Here is a 20,569-nt window from a genome sequence, read left to right on the forward strand (position 1 = left end):
GTTTTGGTGTCCAAACTATCCTATCAATATCGGTCTTTTACGATGAATTCAAATATTTTCAAAATTTGTCACCATTGGAGTTCTTTCAAAAGAATGTATAATATGAATGATATTATCTTACATTTAAATTAAGGTATCAGATCCACAAATAAGCAAGTTCTATATACTATTAATGGTGCTATTAAAATATACTAGTAAGCTAATATTATTTTGGTATCATTTGAAAGTGCATTGTCTACTGAAAAAGAAAATATAAATTACATGACAAGAATATGTTATAGAATTTCTTTTTTTTTTTTTTACTTTATAGTCTTCAATGATACTTTAACAGAAATCCAGTTATTACAGAGTAAGATTTATCATGACTGCAGTGAGTCTTGCGTATCATTTATGGTCATCTTATTTACTAATTCTTGTTCAGCAGACACAACTCTTTCAAATGATACCAAAATACATGGGGTCACCAGGCATCGAAATGTTACCTGTTTGTGGATCTTATACCTTAAGGAAAAAAGCTCGTGGATAAATTAGTCAAAGATTTTCAGACGTGGAAAACGTCAGACTATTTCTAAAGTTTATACAGCTAAGCGGCATTTTAACACCTGTCTTGAAGACTTTTTCAATATATGAGCCGTGCCATGAGAAAACCAACATAGTGGCTTTGCGACCAGCATGGATCCAGACCAGCCTGCGCATCCGCGCAGTCTGGTCTGGCTCCATGCTGTTCGCTAACAGTTTCTCCAATTCCAATAGGCTTTAAAAGCGAACAGCATGGAGCCTGACCAGACTGCGCGGATGCGCAGGCTGGTCTGGATCCATGCTGGTCGCACACCCACTATGTTGGTTTTCTCATGGCGCGGCTCATATCCAGATCTATATTACATGTAATATGACAGGTGCTTATGATGAAAATTTAAAGGGTCATTATATCGTTAATATGGTTAATTTCTGATTATTAGTTCTAAGATTATCATTTGATTAAAGCGTATAGAGTTGACAAACTGTTTATGCTAGTATAGGCTCGGCATTTTGTAATGGCACGCTTAATTTATCTTAAGATATAGGTTTACATTCGTATTATATTAGCTCTACATACTTTTACCTTTAAATGATGTTGTTTTAGTGTGTGGTTACTTTTAGAGTAAATCATCAACCTGGTACTATGTATAACAGTTTGCGGCTGGTTAACCTGGTGGACCAACACGCCGTACCAATAGCCACAACATGTTCAGCCAATTTACCGCCATTACGGATCATTTAGTCTGTATAATTAACACCAATCTTAGCCAATTTGTAGAAAGTGGAAATACTGTTTGGATACTTGTCAGATTGTTGAAACTATTTACACAACTGTGGTTGCGTAGTCGGTCAACATACCAAGTTTCGGAAAGATCCGTCTACCGCATTACCACAGCTGACGCTTCACTACCTATCATTTACGAAACATTGTTCTGTCAAAATAAACAAGGACAAATATAATTATAGAACTTTTAATGTAGATACAAAAATCTGCTAAGAAAATATGCGTGTTTGGAACATGTTTCGACAACTGTATACATAAACGAAAATATCAGTGGTTGCACAAAGGGGAATAAATTGAGTATAAAGAAGTTCAAAATGAGGCCTGGCATTTTTGTCTTTCCAGCATGTCTGTGTGTACTGCTTTTATAGTTTGTAAGACTGGCTATATACAGCCGAGTTATATAATTATATGAATAGTGCGCACATACGGTATGCTGAATGTACAACAACTGTCTGATGCTTAAGCACACACAGTCTCATTTTTTTATTCTTTTTACTATTTCTTTCATATTTCAAGCAGAAATGTGTTTTCTCAAGATCATCTCTAAACTGGCATGCTTTTAGACGGAAACAGATGGATTTGATTTTATTGCCCGCTATAAAAAGAAGTTTGATATCAAACCTTTTGATTGATAAGTATATCATTAGGGTGTCCACTGTCTGTAAGTTGTCGTCTTACTTTTATCCTTTGATTGACAGTTAGCTAGACAACTTGACACAGTGCTTCGTTATTATCAGATTTTTTAACCTTCATTTAATAAGAATAAATCTTCAATTCCCGCAGAAATGCCTCGTTAGTGGGTGCGATATTTCCCAACATTGTAATTTGTTTTCGCGACACATATCACTATAATTTTCTACGTAAGAAAACAAGGAGTTTTTGGTCATTAGCGCGGATTTGGAAGTGTTGAGCGAGGTTTATCGGTAATTTTGGTAATTATTTTACGGACTTCTTACAGAGGGTACTAATTTCTGTCGCGGAGATATAAAGATTTTGAGATAATGTTGCAGAAATACTGGAATTGGACTGTCATTACTTCATAATTTGAATAAATAGAGGATTTCTCCGCGGGGTTATTTTGGTTTATCAATTGAGTGGAGGTAAAATACAATTGGGCTAATGAGTATTGGATAAACTGTTGATATGAGCGGCTTATAACAAAGATATGACATTAATAGAGAATTTTACGGTCATACTACCTTAAATATAGTGGTAAAGTAATCTAATACATATATTTCGATTATGTTTCACAGGTTCATTATCACGTCTTTATTCAAATAATGATCAATTGACATTATTCATTTTGATTTCATTCCTTTTTCTGGAAAGGCTGGTATAAGATTAAATTAACGTATATTTTGGGTGAATAAATAATAGCTTATTCGGGCCATTCTCTACTTCATATATAAATAGAGCCCTTGAATACAATACAACGGCTGAACGGATCTTCCCGCAATTGAATTGTAAGACGGCATATTGCTCATTTCGCATAGTGTAGGGAGTTTTATGCGAAGGATTCATTCGTATGACTGAGATGGTCCAGTAGTAAAACACTTGGACTGTCAATCAAGAGGACCCGGGTTCGATTCCCTGCCAGGACACCTGAATTTCTGAAATGCTGTTCTTAGAATTTCCCATTTACATAGCACAGGAGCCAGGAAATCGTGATTCCCTTTGTCCATTATTACTTAAAATCATTATTTATATTCCCGTAAAGCTTATAATAACACTAACAGTATAGTTCGTTACTGACCTTTGAGTCGACCTTTAGATGAGTTTATTTTGTTAGTAATAAGTGTTTGAGTAACAACTGGATAGGCAGCAGTAGGTAACACATTATGGTTTCGGACATAAACGAAATAGGTTCGAATCCCATCCTGCAACTTGTCATTTAAAATTATCTTTTCAAGTAACTTCAGTTTAATACAGAAGTATTTTTTGTTTGTTTAAAGTTATAAAAATACGAGGTTTTACATTTATTTTTAATTTTCTTTCATTGAATATGTTCTCATAGCATTTCCGTTCCATTTCATATCACAACCGACTGGCTGTATTCGACTCTGACATATGACATTGCGCACTTGAATTTGGTCCCAGCATAATATGAAATAAGGCAATGCCTCAATCGGGAATCGTTACAGTCCATCAGCTTGACCAGAAATGTGCAAGACGTTGCGGCTCGAACAGGTTATAGGGACGCTTATTACGCACAAGGAAAAGGCGTATTCTTCAACAAAAAATCCGAAGTTTGACGCTCTGTGCACGTGCTGGAAGACCACATTTTTTAATTCGATAGTACATCTCATTCGGTATATATCGCATGTAAGCGTTTAGGGATCGATCCCGATTTTCGCGAATCGGTAGGATCGATTCCCTATTATGTAATGCGTTATTTATTTTCATTGATGTGAATAATATTCAGTGCAACTCAGTAGCACAAAATTATACAGTACATAACCCATTTTTAAAAATCCAGAAGAAACAAAAATATCTGAAAATGATTTCAACCATTGACCAACATGTGTTGTGTGCATGTTGCATCTGTACCGCCTTCAGGAGCTATCGAGTACTTCGATCAGATGACACAGTTTTAACAGTTGCACTTTTCATTTACTAACATAATTAAACAACACTAAAACTAAGAGTAGACTATATCTTAAGTGCAATCACAACTCAAAACACTGTGACGATTGTAATGTTATTTAAGGCTCATATCGCTTTTGTTTATCATGTGGATGCCACATAAATATAAAACACATTAATGCCTTGTTAAAACCTACTTTTGATAATTGTTTCCTCTCATATTTGCCAAAGGTTTGCATACTGATAAGCAATACAATATTTTTTATTACCTCCCTTTACTACCCTAACAGTATAAATTCACGTGCAGTATTGGAGGTAGTGCTTTTCTAACCAGAATCTATTTCGCCTGTTAGGACTTATAAGGATCAGAATGACCTTGTTAATCACGTGGATACAACATTTTTATTTTGTTACGAAACATAGAATTTATCCATTTCATTTTAAATCATAGTTCCAATGATTGTACTGTCATATTTTTTGTCGAATGTTATTGATATTTAATTCAGTTAGTAGAAAGCATTACTGAATCTGTTGTTTTGATTACCCCCCCCCCCCCCCCCCCCCCCACACACACACCCCCACAACCCCATCCCCTTTACAACTCTGACTGTACATCATAATTGCAATATTGAAAGTAGTTTTTTTAACCATCAGTTTACATATTCTCTACTTGGACTGCCGTTTTACCTGTCTTAAATCTTACAACACAGTTAGATGCTTTCAAAATACTACTTTCAAAAGTGATGATTCGGTTACATATTGATCGCCACCTTCTCGAACTCAGCCCGCATAATGACAACATATTTCATGTTTCGTGCCATTTTAGTTTCGATCTCAAAACTCAGATAACAAAGTTTTGCCTCATTCAAATCTAATTAACACAACAATTGCAATTGTAATTTTATTGTCTCACAAGTACACCTGTAATGTAATTCTGACAATAAATGTTTGCTGATCTGAATTTTGTGTCATTGCTTGTCCAACTTCTATTTTGACAGAAGCTACTTCTCAATTTTTCGAATACTTGTAGGTCTTTCTTTGAATCAAGTGTGAGTGATATCACGCAGAGACATGAGACAACACTTTTGCCTTAACCTTTAGCCTGCTAAATTTCTAAAATAGACCGATCCATCGTTCAATTTGGGCAATACCATTAATTATTCGAAGGGATGTTCACTGAAAATTTAACATTAACTGTTAAAAGTGATGCATACCAAAAAGATACTGACTGAATAGCGAATAATGCAGAGCATGATCGGCTGATCAGGGTCTGCACTGGTCGCAAAGGCAGAATATCTTGCCGCCAGCAGGCTAAAAGTTAAACTGGATATAGTCCGAGTTGTCCGAATGTTGCGTTAGTAAATAAGCAATTCAGACCCCCCCCCCCCCCCCCCCCACACACACACACCCACCACCACCCCCAGAAAAAAAGTAGATATGCGAAAATGCCGTTTCTGAGAAAGCTCTATTGTTACCGCTCTATTTAAACAATTAAGCACAGGCATATTTTCACCGTGGTTCATTACCAATTAAAGTATAGGAGGTTTTAATGCAAGCTTCTAGCTTACTCCTCAATCCTATCACATTAATATATGTTTGTATGATACATATTTGGAAAAAAATATTGTTTAAACCAATTAAAGTATAAGGGAACCATTGTTTAGTTAGTCATACATAAACACAGTGTTGAATCTTCATATCATGTTGGTCTATCTAAGTAGAAGTCCGAAGTGTATATAGACAGGTGAGTTACATAAGGAACAAAAATTAACACCTTGCAAAAGTCATTGCACAGTAAGAGCAATATATTTTCATAGAAAATACATCTAAAACATTATAAAAACCTACGGGCGAAATCCGAGTAGTTAAGTAGGCGGACGGACGGATGGACAGACGTACGACAACAAAATTTTCATAGAAAATACATCTAAAACATTATAAAAACCTACGGGCGAAATCCGAGTAGTTAAGTAGACGGACGGACGGATGGACGGGCGTACGATAACAAAATTTTGAAATGTTAATGTATGTAGTTAAGTTTGCGTCGTTAATTGGTCGATTCACTTTAGTCTCAAGCACAATTAAGAAACATGGCTTCTGAACATGACTCTTTGACTAGGTCTTACATGCGGTGCATATAGTCGTGTTTTTGTTTTTCATTTTTATCAGCCTTATAAGTGGATAGTTTTCTTCTTTTTTTCCTGAAGTATGACTAGTTCCATCTTGGATTGAAGTTTTAGCATAACCCCTTTTATCTGGTCTTAAGCACGAGCATCTTTTTACTCATAAAAGCGATGCGTACTTCACACTCATTAAATTTAACATGGTGACAATGCGTGAATTTTTACAGTTCTTTATTTCGTATTTGATTGTTAAGATAAACTGTTGAAACCTTTGACATTATCGGCTGTATCATCATTGAAGACGGTCACTTCATATTTGATTAAATTTTGCATTATTTTGCCATTCGGGATAACATTTTGACATCCATTTGAATCAGCAGGTATTTTCTTGTCAGCTTCCAATCTTTTGTCATGCGCAAAGGTTATCGTATCATCTTAACGCTGATTGGCTGAGAACAATAGCCGAAGTGTCGCAGAAGATCCCCGCGAGGAATCCTCGTTAAAAGATTACAAAATTTCCATAGTGTCGCGCGCCGTGCACGCGACGCGTACTAATATTTAGTTAACAAGAAGAAAATAGTTCAAAAATGAATTACTGAGGGCAGGTGCCATGAAACAATTACAGGATAATTATATGGTTAACAAATATAATGAGCGCCGCGCGAATGCCTGATATGGTAACCAGATACTAATTAATACAAAGATATCTTCACGGTATTTGTAGAAATATAAAAATAAAACAACAAAACTTATAACACAATCAAGATACAGAGTAACAAAAATCTGAGAACTATTCAAATTTGCAATTCTGCTATCACCGTTTATTTTAGTGGTACGGTTCGGCTATTTAATGCTTGTTCAACTTGAAGATATTCAGCTATCTCTAATTTTCTGAAGAATTATGCAATCAAAGTACCACTCTGTGGCTGACAATCTGATGGCATCATTTTTTCATCCTGAAATGTTTACACAAAATAATTAATACATCATCACACACCAAGACAACAGTTACTGTTTGGGGTCTCGTTTTTACTTTCATTTTACAGTGCTTTTGTGTGATTTTATAGGTTTTGTTTCAAAGCTTGATCCCCAATATTATTCTTTATTATATACCTACATAAATTCTGTAAAAAATCGGCTTGTATTTCACAATTAAATATGAACAGGTATTATTTTTATTCAGAAGCAAGCTGGTTTAATAATGTAATAACATGCTAGATAGGATTGATTTATTTTAAACAAAATCACTAATGGGAGGTCACTACTGCATATTTTAATGATTTCGGCTTCTGAAGTTAGCCCCCCTTTTTATAAGCATTCGATAAACGAGCTAGGCTCCTCTCTGCACTCACTTATAGTACACCTATGGGTGGGGTTTAAATATGGAAAGTATCATTTCACGATAATATTTGAACAGCAACAAAAAAGCGTTCATTCCCTTATTAACAATAGATATCTTTTGAAACACTTACAAGTACATCTAAATTCTCTTTCAGTTGGCTCCTTTCTCTTTATTTACTGCTATGTTTGAGAAAATATCAGTTTTGGAGGTCAACACAGTTGGGGGAGGGGGCCAAAGCATATGCTGCACACCCCGCCCCCTTCCTCCAGCTCATAATTGTAGGGCCCCCTCCTCCCACTGAATATACGCCTATACTTACATATAAATAAGAGACTAGGCTCCTTTCCCATATACACTAACAATATGACATGTGACGTCAGTATTTTTTTTCCATACTGAAGTGCATATTTTGTATCCGGTGCGTGATGTCATTAGTGGTTCTATTCTAATCGGGCGATATTTTCAATTTTACTTAATATGCTTCTATTCTATTTTAGTAATTTAAGTACAGAGTGAATTACAGTAAATCATGTTGCTCTTGAGCTATCATATAAAGTCCCACAGAGCTCCTGTATATTTCTCGATACAAAAGTAAAAACATATATATATATATGCAAGCACTTTATTTATTAACATTTAAGAATGATAAACATAAAATACTATACGTATAAATATTTGATGATTCAGTAAACAAAATTCAGAATCAGAACCTAAAGTTCAAACATATATCGAGTACAGAAACCGTGCATGTTTAACTACTTGTGTTTAGCCCACTTTCCGCTGACATTAGTCAACAATACATATTTACTTTCAACATTTAATTATTGTTTCCTTCCTTTACGTTATCAGTAGGACGTTAACACTAACCTTGTCTATAGTTCTGATACAAGTTTCGTTACAAACTGCATATATCTCCATATTGAGCGTTGTCACGTTAAAAGTAACCATCTGAGGGAATGACGCTAAGTGATGAGCTTATAAATATGGTTTGAAGTTCCTCAAACTTTGTATTTGCAAAAAAAAGTATTTTTGACTACACAGAAAGTACATAGACAGTTGTAATAAAGTTTGATATAAAAGATTTCTCTCCCCTTAGAGCTAAAATGTTTTATTTGTACAAAAGAGGGACTCACTCGAGATGGGAACTTAAATCTTTTATTTCCGGATTGAATCATTATTGTATACGTCATTTGCGGTATTATTATTTAAATGTTAAATCAAACTGGGAAAATTAACACGTTTGTATGGTGGCTCGTTGTCGCTATTTTCTGTCGTACCCTCGTGCTGGCGGGGCGTCATGCGACAACACGATGATATGGCAAAGTAGCATTGCCCCTTTCTGTCGTTCTGTCGTGCTAACGGGGACGCTTTGCGACAACACGAGGAAAATACGAATAAACATTCTGCAGTGCTTGCGATGGTGCAATGCGACAACACGGTGCCACGATAAGTTATTTTGTCGTTGTTTCGCCCTCTGATGACACACACCGTTAAATCACAGATATATAGTTTCGGGAAAATGAAGGTAAATTAAAATGAGCATACCTCACTTAGTACCCCACTGAGCAAATATCCTATATTTTTATTGGATTAATAAAGCTATTTTCTATCGATATCAGTGTGAAATTTAAGCGGTCATATAGACATTTTTACGCATGTCAGCCGGAAGGCAAAACAACAGCAAAATAACTGGACATGTTCTCGTGTTGTCTTGGGGCATCCACGCTAGCACGACAACACGACAGAATACTACTTTGTCGACCCATCGTGTTGTCGTGTGGCGCCCAAGCCAGAATGAGGACACGACAAAGTAGGGCGCTACACAAAAGAGAAATCTGTCATGTCGCCGCATTACTTTTGTTATGTCCCGCGCCACAACGACAAAATTAATCTTTCATGCTGCCTTGTCATTCTGGCCGAAGCCTCAACATAACAGCACGACAAGGCGGAAACGCGCCACCATACTTCGTACTACTTAGCTTATATTACATATTTAAATGATAGCTTTAAGTATAACTCATTCTCTCAAGATTAACTGATATTGTTAATATACATTAATTTGTACCAAGGATACAATTATATGGATAAAACGCAGTGATTGGAATATAATAATTCGCTGATTGTTTATAGTAATGTTATTAACTGAACATACAGTGGATATGACTCTGGTATTTTTGCCTGTTACAATAATTATTGGGTTATTTTCGCTTTTAGGAATAATAGGAAATACTGTTGTCATTATCGTGTATAACCGAAAGTACCCGACATGCAATTTTAAATATTTTGTACTGGTTTTGGCGGGAATAGATCTCGTAAGCTGTGCGATTTTGATGCCTATGGAAATGTACACGCTGGCTCACTGGTTCAAGTTTACATATTCCTGGCTATGCAAGATTAAATCGTTTTTAAACGTGTTTACAGTAACGTCTTCTGCATCAGCTCTTCTCCTTATAGCGATTGACAGATTTCGGAAAGTTTGTAAACCTCATAGCAAACAGATCCAGCCGCAATTAGCAATAAAACTGACAATCATTATCTTATTTCTTTCTATCATCCCGGCTACTAGTGATGCTGTATTTTGGGGGATACACACTCACGTGGAAGGTAACGTTACCATATTTATGTGTGAAAAAGACGATGAGTTTAAAGATACGATTTGGCCAAAACTCCATGCTGTAATACTGTATGCTGGTGCTAACTCTGTTGTAATGTTATCAACAGTCGTGCTTTACATTCTGATAGCTGTGAAATTATTTTGTGTCCCTTCTGGTCCAGTTGTTTCAACCCCTCAGATCAGGGTAGATACAACAACTGAAGACACCGGTATGGTAACAACTGACAATGCAAACAAAGAAGTGAACGTCTTCATGTTTCCGGTAGATATCGAATCCGGACTATCGGAATCCGAGGATATCGATAGTGTCGCACCAGTGAATCAGGGAGACATTACAGATGATAGCCAAGATAGTCTTATAGAGCATGTGAAGGATAACAGGGGCGGAGATAGTCTAAAAATGGTACAATTAAGACAAACATCTGAAGAAACGGATAACTCTTTGTCAGCGAAAAAAGTACTTAGAATATCTATACAGAGACTTTCAGATTCGTGTGATAGAAATTCCCTACGAATTCCTGACGTGATTTTCCGCAAAGCTCCTAGAAGCCCTGCCCCTAAAAGTCCTGTGAGTCCAACAACACAGAAAAAGAAACGGGAAGCCTACCGCCGCCGGCGTTCTACAATAGGAAGTCTTTCTAAACATTCTGGAATACGACTACGTCGTAAAACGTTAATAATGTTTATATTGACGGCGGTGTTCGTCGGCACAACCGTTTTGTATTTTTGCCTCATTGGTCTGATGTCCGACGAGGACAATCACTTTGTAAGCAAACTTACTTCATCAGAACAGACAGCCTGGTTATTCTTCCTCCGACTATATTTCATCAACAGTGTAATTAATCCTATTCTGTATGGATTCCTAGACCAAAGATTTCGCAGGGCATTATGGAACATGGGGGTTCGAGTCACATTTGCTGCTGGTTCCCTCAAACGGAATATAGGAATGTCGATAAGGAGTAGGTCTAGTACAGGAAGAAATGAAGTGACTGTAGAACAGACACGCCGGGAACCAAGATCCATTTTAAAATCTAGATCAAGTACTACAGTGTCAGATTAAATAAGTTATCAGTGTCATGAAAATAGTGACCTTCATATAATTGATATTATTGCAAAATAATGATGAATATATCATAACCCACCTTAATCGGTATATGGGATAATCGATGAAATGTTGTCACACTTAGAATCGAACATTCTACATTGAAAGTATTTCAAACTGGACAGCTAAACATACATACCATGTAACGATATGAAAGGTCCATTAAGCTTTAAATTCTATGTTAAAACATATTATTCAGCTGTTCAAATAGACATTAGACATAATTACTTTTATTATTGCACGTGAACTTTTACAGCTAGATGCATAAAGGGAGTTAATAAAAAACTTTCTACTTAGATAAACCAATATTAAAACCTCACAAACATATCAGAGAGAAAATGATAAAAATATATTTTCTGTCCGGAACGGAAAATGCTGCATCCACATTTAATATAAAGGCATTATGGACTTTCTAAGCCTACGGCTAGAAAATAGTCCAACGTCATCACTGTTTAACTTGTTTACCTTTAATGTTCTCAGTAGAATTAAAATGTTATTTAAGGTAGTGGACCCGTATTGACAATCGCCAAAGTATTCTTTTCCAAAGCAGTGATTACCTCCTTTGTCCTATAAGTCCGCATGTGATATTGGCGTCTCCTGTTAGTATGAATCAAAGCACTGAGAGGACAGATGTGGGCAGTGGTTGACAGCTTCTAGTAATGAGCATGAACAGCCAGCTTAAGTTTGGTGATTCTAGTTAAACTCCTTTTGATTAATACGCATTTTCAACCCTTTTTTTTTATCAAATTAAGGGTTAAAACTCTGCTTTTACTCTGTCAAAGGGAATAAAATAATATATGAGAGAAGCTCATGTGCTTATAAAAAAATTGTGATGTTTGGCTAATCTTGCTCAAAATCTTTTTTGAATTACAAGCAGTAGGAAAACACTCTGCTTTTACTGGAACAAGGGGAATAACAGTAAATGTGATAAAAGGTCATGGACTAATTGATAATTATGTGATGTTTGGAGATTCTAGTTATGACAAGAGAACACTTGCATGAAGTAAATGACAAGGAACAGAAATTGTTTGGTTACTGCCCACTGGCTAACGTATTGACCTTAAATCAATAATTATGGGTCATTTACCAGTCTTAGATGACCTCTGTATCAAATGTGATCTTAGACCAAAGCATAATCTAGTTTTCTGGAAAAAAGTTCTATTGTCAATGTGATCTTGACCTTTCACCTACTGAACTCAAAATCACTAGGGGTCATCTGCTGGTCTTGACAAATCTCCCACTCTCATGATCCTAGGCCCAAGCGTTTTCCAGATTTCATCCGGAAACTGATTGGTCTACAGACCGACCAACATCCATCATCAAACAATTATGTTTACAATATACCCCTCCTCCTTCGAAGGAGGGCAATTAATTTTTAAAGTAGAAGAAGCCCATGTCTCCACCAATGTATAGTCGTAATAGAAAAGAAGTCAATAAAGGATAGTTCTGAGAGAAAGACAAAGAGACACTAATGGTTGGCTGAACAGGGATCATCTACTTGGCATGTCCAGTCATCCTATGAAGTTTCAAAATTTTGGGTCAAGCGGTTCTCAAGTAGACCGTTTTCTATGTTCAGGCACCTGTGACCTTGATCTTTGATCAAGTGAGCCTAAAATAAACAGGGGGCATTTACTCTGCATGTCCAATCATTCTATGAAGTTTCAACATTCTGGGTCAAGTGATTCTAAAGTTATTGGTCCAGAATGTGTTTTTCCATCTTCAGGCCTCTGTGACCTTTCCCTTAAGTTAAGTGACCCCAGAAATCTCAGAAGCTTTCTGAAAGTTTAACAGACTTTAATTACGTAAAACTTATGGAGGTCAAGGAACTACTTGTTTTTCGGTTTCGGATAAGACACTTCGACCGTAAATTTGTGGTATGGTATATCGGTGGGCACACTTCGCTGCCCACAAAAACCAACCTGTAATGCCAAAGGATGCCAAATAGTACTCGAAGATACGTAACCGTACGGAAAGTGCCGATCCACAAGGTTAACATCATTCATATATAATACTGGATACATTTCCTGTAAATAAGCTGATATTTTGTTCACTGCGAACAGTACACAGCTTTTCTGGGTACTTCAATTTTGAGACAAGGCGACAAATAATTACAATCACTTCTGAGTGGATGTTTAAATGATTTATATGTCTATCATATATTTAATGATAAAATCAAAGTTCTGGACAAATATGCACTGTTGAGAAATATAGCAAGACTCTTTATTTAAGTCGCCGATCCATGATGCTGGTCTATATTAAAAACAGGTTAAAAGAGATCTTTGAAGTAATTTCTGTTGTCATAATAAAATACTAAATATTAAATGGTTTACAGGTCAATAGTAAATTCTATTGACCGGCTAGCCACTCAATAAGTGTATGTTATTATAATGGTTGACACTTCAAGTGTACCACATAAGACCCTTGTTTATAAAAATTGAAAATCATATTCATAGTTCAAGTCCGTTGATCTTTTTAAAGATCATTTGTCAATTGTATTCACATCCTGTTGATGATGTGTTGATTTTAATCATACATATCCTCATGTATAAACACTCATACATTCTGGTGACTACCTGCTGTTCGACATTGTTATTTTATAAGGGTCAAACATTTGACCAACTTTATATATGGGAAATTTAACTGTGACGGTTACAAAGCGGACGACTGTTGAACGTCTTGATATATTTGTTACAATGTAGTACTTGATTCATGCTCAATCCAAAACTTTAAAAACAAGTTCAACATAGTACAAAAATATAGCTTAAACGCCATTTTTTATAATTAAAACATGACATAAATAACACTATCAAGAAATGCTGTTGTTCAACGTTTGCCCATCATCTGGTTTGGATCGAAAGATCCGCCGGTTCCTGAACTTGATCCACCCGTGCCAGTCATACCAAAACCACCACCACCGGAAGTACCTCCGTTTGAAGCTCCGAAACCGTTCATGGCATTTGGATCGAAACTGCCGCCAGTTGCTCCGCTAAGACATAGTTCAGATACATAGGTAACTGTACATGTAATAAATTTTTAAGACGTCGAATTAATGTACACCATAGGTTCCGGAAGCGGTGGGATTAAAAATTGTCTTTTCCAAAATATGTAGTTACTATCTGTGACATAATTTACGATTTATGTTTACGGCTTGTAAATACTGGCTCCGCTTTTTTGAAGAAACGGAACAGATGATAGTTCAAGGTGGCACTAATTATCAACTAAACAATGTAGTTACATTTAGTAGTGTCTATACCTTCAATGTATGTAGCTCTAGGTCGATCTGCAGAGGAACTTTTTTTATCACGTAATGACTTTTCATGACTTTTTTGAAAAGTTCTAAGTAAACCATTTATTAGAATAAGACTTCAAAATTGTTACAGAAGTTTAAAAGCAATTCTTCCTTTGTTCACGTTTTTCAGGAACATGTGCAACCCTGAAAGTATCATTGGTCTTACTTCGAATCACCTGTGGACCTAGTATTACTAGGCTGTGTTATTGTACGCATTCTTACTCTTAATACATGTATATGAAAACCTCCCAATGCCATGTTTAAAACGTACACGAAAGATCTAGTAATTATTTAAAGTAATAATAACACATAAGCCATTACCTGCTTGTCGCCTCTCCGGACGAGCTGCTCCCAAAGCCACTTCCTCCGAAGCCTCCTGTTGACCCTCCAGACGAACTGCTTCCAAACCCACTTCCTCCGAAGCCTCCGGATGCACCTCCTGTTGAACCTCCGGACGAGCTGCTCCCAAACCCACTTCCTCCGAAGCCTCCGGATGTACCTCCTGTTGAACCTCCAGACGAACTGCTTCCAAACCCACTTCCTCCGAAGCCTCCGGATGCGCCCCCTGTTGACCCTCCAGACGAACTGCTTCCAAACCCACTTCCCCCGAAGCCTCCGGATGCGCCTCCTGTTGAACCTCCGGACGAGCTGCCTCCAAACCCACTTCCTCCGAAGCCTCCGGATGCGCCTTCTGTTGAACCTCCGGACGAGCTGCTCCCAAACCCACTTCCTCCGAAGCCTCCTGTTGCCCCTCCGGATGAGCTGCTCCCAAACCCACTTCCTCCGAAGCCTCCGGATGCGCCTCCTGTTGAACCTCCGGATGAGCTGCTCCCAAACCCACTTCCTCCGAAGCCTCCGGATGCGCCTCCTGTTGAACCTCCGGACGAGCTGCTCCCAAAGCCACTTCCTCCGAAGCCTCCTGTTGACCCTCCAGACGAACTGCTTCCAAACCCACTTCCTCCGAAACCTCCGGATGCGCCTCCTGTTGAACCTCCGGACGAGCTGCTCCCAAACCCACTTCCTCCGAAGCCTCCGGATGCGCCTCCTGTTGAACCTCCGGACGAGCTGCTCCCAAACCCACTTCCTCCGAAGCCTCCTGTTGCCCCTCCAGACGAACTGCTTCCAAACCCACTTCCTCCGAAGCCTCCGGATGCGCCTCCTGTTGAACCTCCGGACGAGCTGCTCCCAAACCCACTTCCTCCGAAGCCTCCGGATGCGCCTCCTGTTGAACCTCCGGACGAGCTGCTCCCAAACCCACTTCCTCCGAAGCCTCCTGTTGCCCCTCCAGACGAACTGCTTCCAAACCCACTTCCTCCGAAGCCTCCGGATGCGCCTCCTGTTGAACCTCCGGACGAGCTGCTCCCAAACCCACTTCCTCCGAAGCCTCCGGATGCGCCTCCTGTTGACCCTCCAGACGAACTGCTTCCAAAACCACTTCCTCCGAAGCCTCCGGATGCCCCACCTGTTGCCCCACCGGACGAGCTGCTCCCAAACCCACTTCCTCCGAAGCCTCCGGATGCGCCTCCTGTTGACCCTCCAGACGAACTGCTTCCAAACCCACTTCCTCCAAAGCCTCCGGATGTACCTCCTGTTGAACCTCCGCTAGAACCCCCGAAACCATTCATGGCGTTGGGGTCAAAACTGCCTCCCATACCACTGCTACTTGAAATATAACGAAAACACTCATGTGAAATATATCAGCGAAAATTACTATGATGATGAGTAAATTATTTTCTAGTTTGTGTCAAAAATATCACACCCGCCGTATATATAATATATAAATAATCAGTTTGACAAACGTCGCCTACCACTATAAACGACGTCGACGTCAAAGCTTTATTACATAGAGGATATTTGTTTGATTTAGTGTATGATCGGAATTATATTTCACCGAGTGAACACTATAATGCAATATTTTCACGCACGGCGCAAATTATAGTGTTCACTCGGTGAAATATATTTCGATCTTACACTGAAACAAACAAATTTTCTATTTATTTTGTGCATTTTTAATGGTTTTAACCAAAATCTATTCAGTTTGCCCGCGCAACGTCACCTGCATCGCATCATAACGTTATAATGTCGTGACGTCAGGATGTCTTTATAGAAAAACTATAAATAGTTCTATTACGTTTTCTGATTTCTTTGACATTTTATTGTGATAAAATGTAAATATTTGTGATCATTTTATTATTTTTATACATCTTTACCTTTACTGAAGAATATTTTGCAAGGAATTTCCTATCATTTATAATTCATATCATTTCGCATTCATATGTAGTTCCGTACCAGTGAAAAAAAAATATATTTTCATTGTTTGAAACAGTGAAAATATCAATTTTATTTCACTGATAAATTTCAGTATTTCACAGAAGAGCATAAAATAAACTAGTGTATTAACAAAACGCGATAACTGTGGCCTTTATTTACTAATACCGGATCAACCCATAACAATGAAATAGGGAATCAGGTGTACACATTCTATGACAAATATCATAAATTCGCAAAACCGATATAAGTAGCGGCGTGGTCTAGTGGTTAACACGTATGATTTATAAGCTAACGGTGCTGGTTCGAATACAGGACGAGTTACTTTTTTTATTTTTCCAGGATGTTTTACTCGGAGAAGGAATACAAGTAAAACTTTTTGTATCATGATTTTCTCGTGCACTTATACTGAGTACTTATTGACATTTTTCACAGGATCTCATATTAGAATAGACATTGAATCTATTAACATTGTAAAAAAAAATAAAGGAAAATGAAACCAATGTTGCGATCGTTAAAAACATTATGAATAAGTAAAAATAATAAAAAAGAAGAAGAAGGGCTCGAACCTACACCATACAAACATAAAAAGAATATAGGTCCGACACACTATCCACTAGACTACATATCTGTTATGAAATAATGCATCGTATTTAGAGTTAAGAATACTACAATACAAATTAACACCACTTATCGGATAAAACACCTGCTTTACCTGTTTTTGGATTTTACCAAGTACCGTTGAAATGAAATTATCGCGAACCATTAATGTTATCATTTTTATGTAATGGCTTCAAACATGTGATAAACAAACTTACAAAGCGTAACCATGCAGAGCTATTTAATGCCCCAAACATGTTCATCGTATTAAACCCAATTGGTTATTTCGGTCATATTTAGCAAAAAAAATAAAAAAAAATTAAAAATAAATCAACAAAAAGAAAATAAAACAAAAATATAGTCCACCAAAAGTTTTTTGTTCCCTATAGTGTCCCATTTCTAAATCTCGTACAGTCCTAAGGCACACAACTTGTAAATGGGAAAAGAAACATTTTTGGTGCTTTAAAATCGGACAGAATGGATAAACATCTTTTTCATTTTTTTACTGCTAATATCTGCCAATATGAATGTGAAAGTGTTTCGGAAGAAAACCGAGTCTATATGGCTATGTTTCGTCTTTACAGACGAAGTGAAGTGAACGTGAGTCTTGTTCATTTTCTCGAACTGAATGGGAATTCTGCAAAATGCACACATTTCACGTAAAATGAACTTTACCCTGAGGTCGCACCTCCGCCTGAAGAGCTACCAAATCCACTGCCTCCAAAACCACCACTGCTGGAATTAAAAATGTGTGGCAAAAATGCTTATCGAATTTATGTTTTTGTTTTTGTTTATCTATAAGAAAATCTACCGAACTAAAGGAAAATGTTCTTTTTTACAAGCAGTGAGAGGTCTTAGAACCCAATATTATTCCGATATTCTGTTTAAAAATATCACTTCTTTGTTAGAATAACAGGTTCGTTATTAGGAAGTAAAATAGTTTCAAATCAAGCTTTTTTGTACTTACAAAATAGAAAAAACAATGTATAACATTATTTCATCAGCATAATTATCCCCTATTTCTTCACTCATGTTCTGTCTTGAATGTCTGTTTATATTTGGACATAAGAAAACCGCATACATGTGATAAAACACTAATATCACGTACGTAGATATCACTATTTTACCTAGCAGTTCAGGCTCGAGCTCCGCAGATATTTCTCCTTACAGTCAAGCAACAGTGGCATAAAATGAGCTTTTCTGTATTTCTTTCTTTTGTTTGTTCTCATTTACCTGCTAGAGTCACCGCCCGAGCTGCTGCCGAAACCACTTCCACCAAAACCACCGCTAGCACCACTTCCACTTGAGCTTCCAAAACCACTTCCACCAAATCCACCGCTGCTGAAAAAATGTAAATCTACTCTTTTTGCTCTACAGAATATGAAATTATGCAAAGGAGTGTTCTTTTATCATACAATACATGTTCATACATGAGTTGGGACTACTACGCGTTTTGGTTTTATAGAACATTTTTTTCATTTTTCAGACATTTTGCTTCCTTTCGTCTCCTAAACAAGGAAAAACTGTGTATAAAACTTACCTTCCAGATGTTCCGCTACCACTTCCGCTTCCGCTCATGCCGAAACCACTTCCACCAAAGCCCCCGGATGTGTCAAACCCAGCACCTCTTGAACACAAGAAAGCAACATAAAACTCAACCTGTCTACTTCAGGAGAAAGAATTTCCAGCAAAGAAACCCCCAAAACAACTTTAAGATCATATTGTTTTAGTAAGTTGCATACTAATAGGGAATCGATCCTACCGATTTTCGTCGCATCGATCCCTATACGGTGACATGCGATATACCGAATGAGACATATACTATTGTGTTAAAAGATGTGTATTTCCGGCACGTGTATAGAGCGTCTGATTTCGGATTTTTGGAAGAATACGCTTGTTCCTTATACCTTTTCGGAGAGTGCGCCTATCCAAGAGGCGGAAATTACTTGTAATACAATACAAAATGGGCAGTGTCGTTTTTATTCCAAAATCTACCATTAAATTGATACGGGGAATCGATCCTACATGTAGCGACGAAAATCGGGATCGATCCCACTTCGATATACCGAATAAGACATTAACTATCGAATTAAAAAATGTGTCATTCTGTGATGTCATTAGACAGTTCTTTTCAAATGTTATGGGGTGAGTTGAAGTCGGATCGATTCCCGATTGAGGCAGTGCCTTATTTCATATTATATGATTAATCAATGTTAATATTTCTACTCACCCTGCATTTCCAGTGCTTGAACTTCCGGTGGATCCGCCAGCAGAACCGAAATTCAAGGCATTGGGGTCAAATGTACCTGTGCCGGCACCTGTAAATAACCAAGGAAAGTGGACATTATCAAACGACAAGAAGTACTAATTTACATCTGTATAAATACATAGTTATTTGAATGGGACGGTATATGTATATCAATATATTACATTGCTTTGAGTGGGATTGTAAATGTTATCAACATGCGGCTGACAGTATTTTTCCGAATCGTGATAATATTACTGTCCTATTATTTGCTTTAAAATGTCGAACATATAGAGCGACATTTCACATTTAATTGAGCAAAAATTGTCGTGTCCATCAATAAACGCTATTTGTGCTACACTTAACTAGATGCAGTGCTATGTTTTCCATGCATATACCGGTATTGAAATAATTTAGAATATCAGATTTTTCTAGATTGTATGAACTTGTAATATTGAACTTACCTGTACGTTTCAATTTAACAAAAAAAAAAAAAAAAAAAAAAAAAAAAAAAAGAAGATTTGTTCCATACTGTATCTAAGGATAACTTACTTTGACATGCAACAGCAGTCACACATATAAATGCGCACGTTAGCGGCAACATCGTTTTTCTTTTTGCCGGTGAACCGATGTATTTGATGCTGCGTTATATTAAAGTGACTTTTACTCGAATTTTGTACCTTGCCACCTAGCACGATCGCACGAAACGACAGCAGATACTGAAACGCATCCGCCACTGAAAGAAAAATGGTTGCAGAGCAATTTGTGTAGCAGACGGCATACACTTTATGCGGCCCCTTATCTATACAAGGTATCGTTGTAGATTATAACGTAGAGTCTTGACCATTTATATCATTGTCATATCATCTGTCACCTGTCTCAAGCGGTCATCATTTGTCTCAAGAAAGGTCATATTTCAGAGCGACCAAGGTAAAGGTGTCAAAGCGATAAGGCATCCAGGTTGAGATTAAACCAAACCTTTAGAAGAAATGAATACAACTGTAAATTACAGTTACATGACATAAAAAGTTGGAAAGTAGGCGTTTAATGTAAATACTGTAAAATGAACACAAAATAAATAAATCCATATACGACATATA

The 20,569-nt window shown here is 37.3% G+C and overlaps 3 protein-coding genes across 3 annotated transcripts; 1 reads left to right on the plus strand and 2 right to left on the minus strand.

Annotated features, from left to right (window-relative positions):
- Positions 1-9,368: 9,368 nt before the first annotated feature.
- LOC128547416 (uncharacterized) lies at positions 9,369-11,572 on the plus strand. Its single transcript, XM_053520177.1, has one exon. The coding sequence runs from the start codon at positions 9,484-9,486 to the stop codon at positions 11,023-11,025; it is 1,542 nt and encodes a 513-aa protein (XP_053376152.1). The 5' UTR covers positions 9,369-9,483; the 3' UTR covers positions 11,026-11,572.
- Positions 11,573-13,928: 2,356 nt separating this feature from the next.
- Positions 13,929-16,061, minus strand: LOC128550112 (retinitis pigmentosa 1-like 1 protein). The gene is made up of 2 exons (XM_053528302.1): positions 14,678-16,061; positions 13,929-14,053 (listed from the first exon to the last, which is right to left on the minus strand). Exons 1-2 carry the CDS (start codon positions 15,975-15,977, stop codon positions 14,016-14,018), a joined length of 1,338 nt encoding a protein of 445 aa, XP_053384277.1. The 5' UTR covers positions 15,978-16,061; the 3' UTR covers positions 13,929-14,015.
- A 1,834-nt stretch (positions 16,062-17,895) lies between these two features.
- On the minus strand, positions 17,896-20,073 carry LOC123563738 (uncharacterized). Its single transcript, XM_053528369.1, has 5 exons — positions 20,022-20,073; positions 19,455-19,542; positions 18,765-18,851; positions 18,458-18,565; positions 17,896-17,959 (listed from the first exon to the last, which is right to left on the minus strand). The coding sequence occupies exons 1-5, from the start codon at positions 20,071-20,073 to the stop codon at positions 17,896-17,898; spliced, it is 399 nt and encodes a 132-aa protein (XP_053384344.1).
- Between the last annotated feature and the right edge of the window lie 496 nt (positions 20,074-20,569).

Source organism: Mercenaria mercenaria, chromosome 1 (genome assembly GCF_021730395.1).
Source record: "Mercenaria mercenaria strain notata chromosome 1, MADL_Memer_1, whole genome shotgun sequence".
In the NCBI taxonomy this organism is placed as follows: Eukaryota; Metazoa; Mollusca; class Bivalvia; order Venerida; family Veneridae; genus Mercenaria; species Mercenaria mercenaria.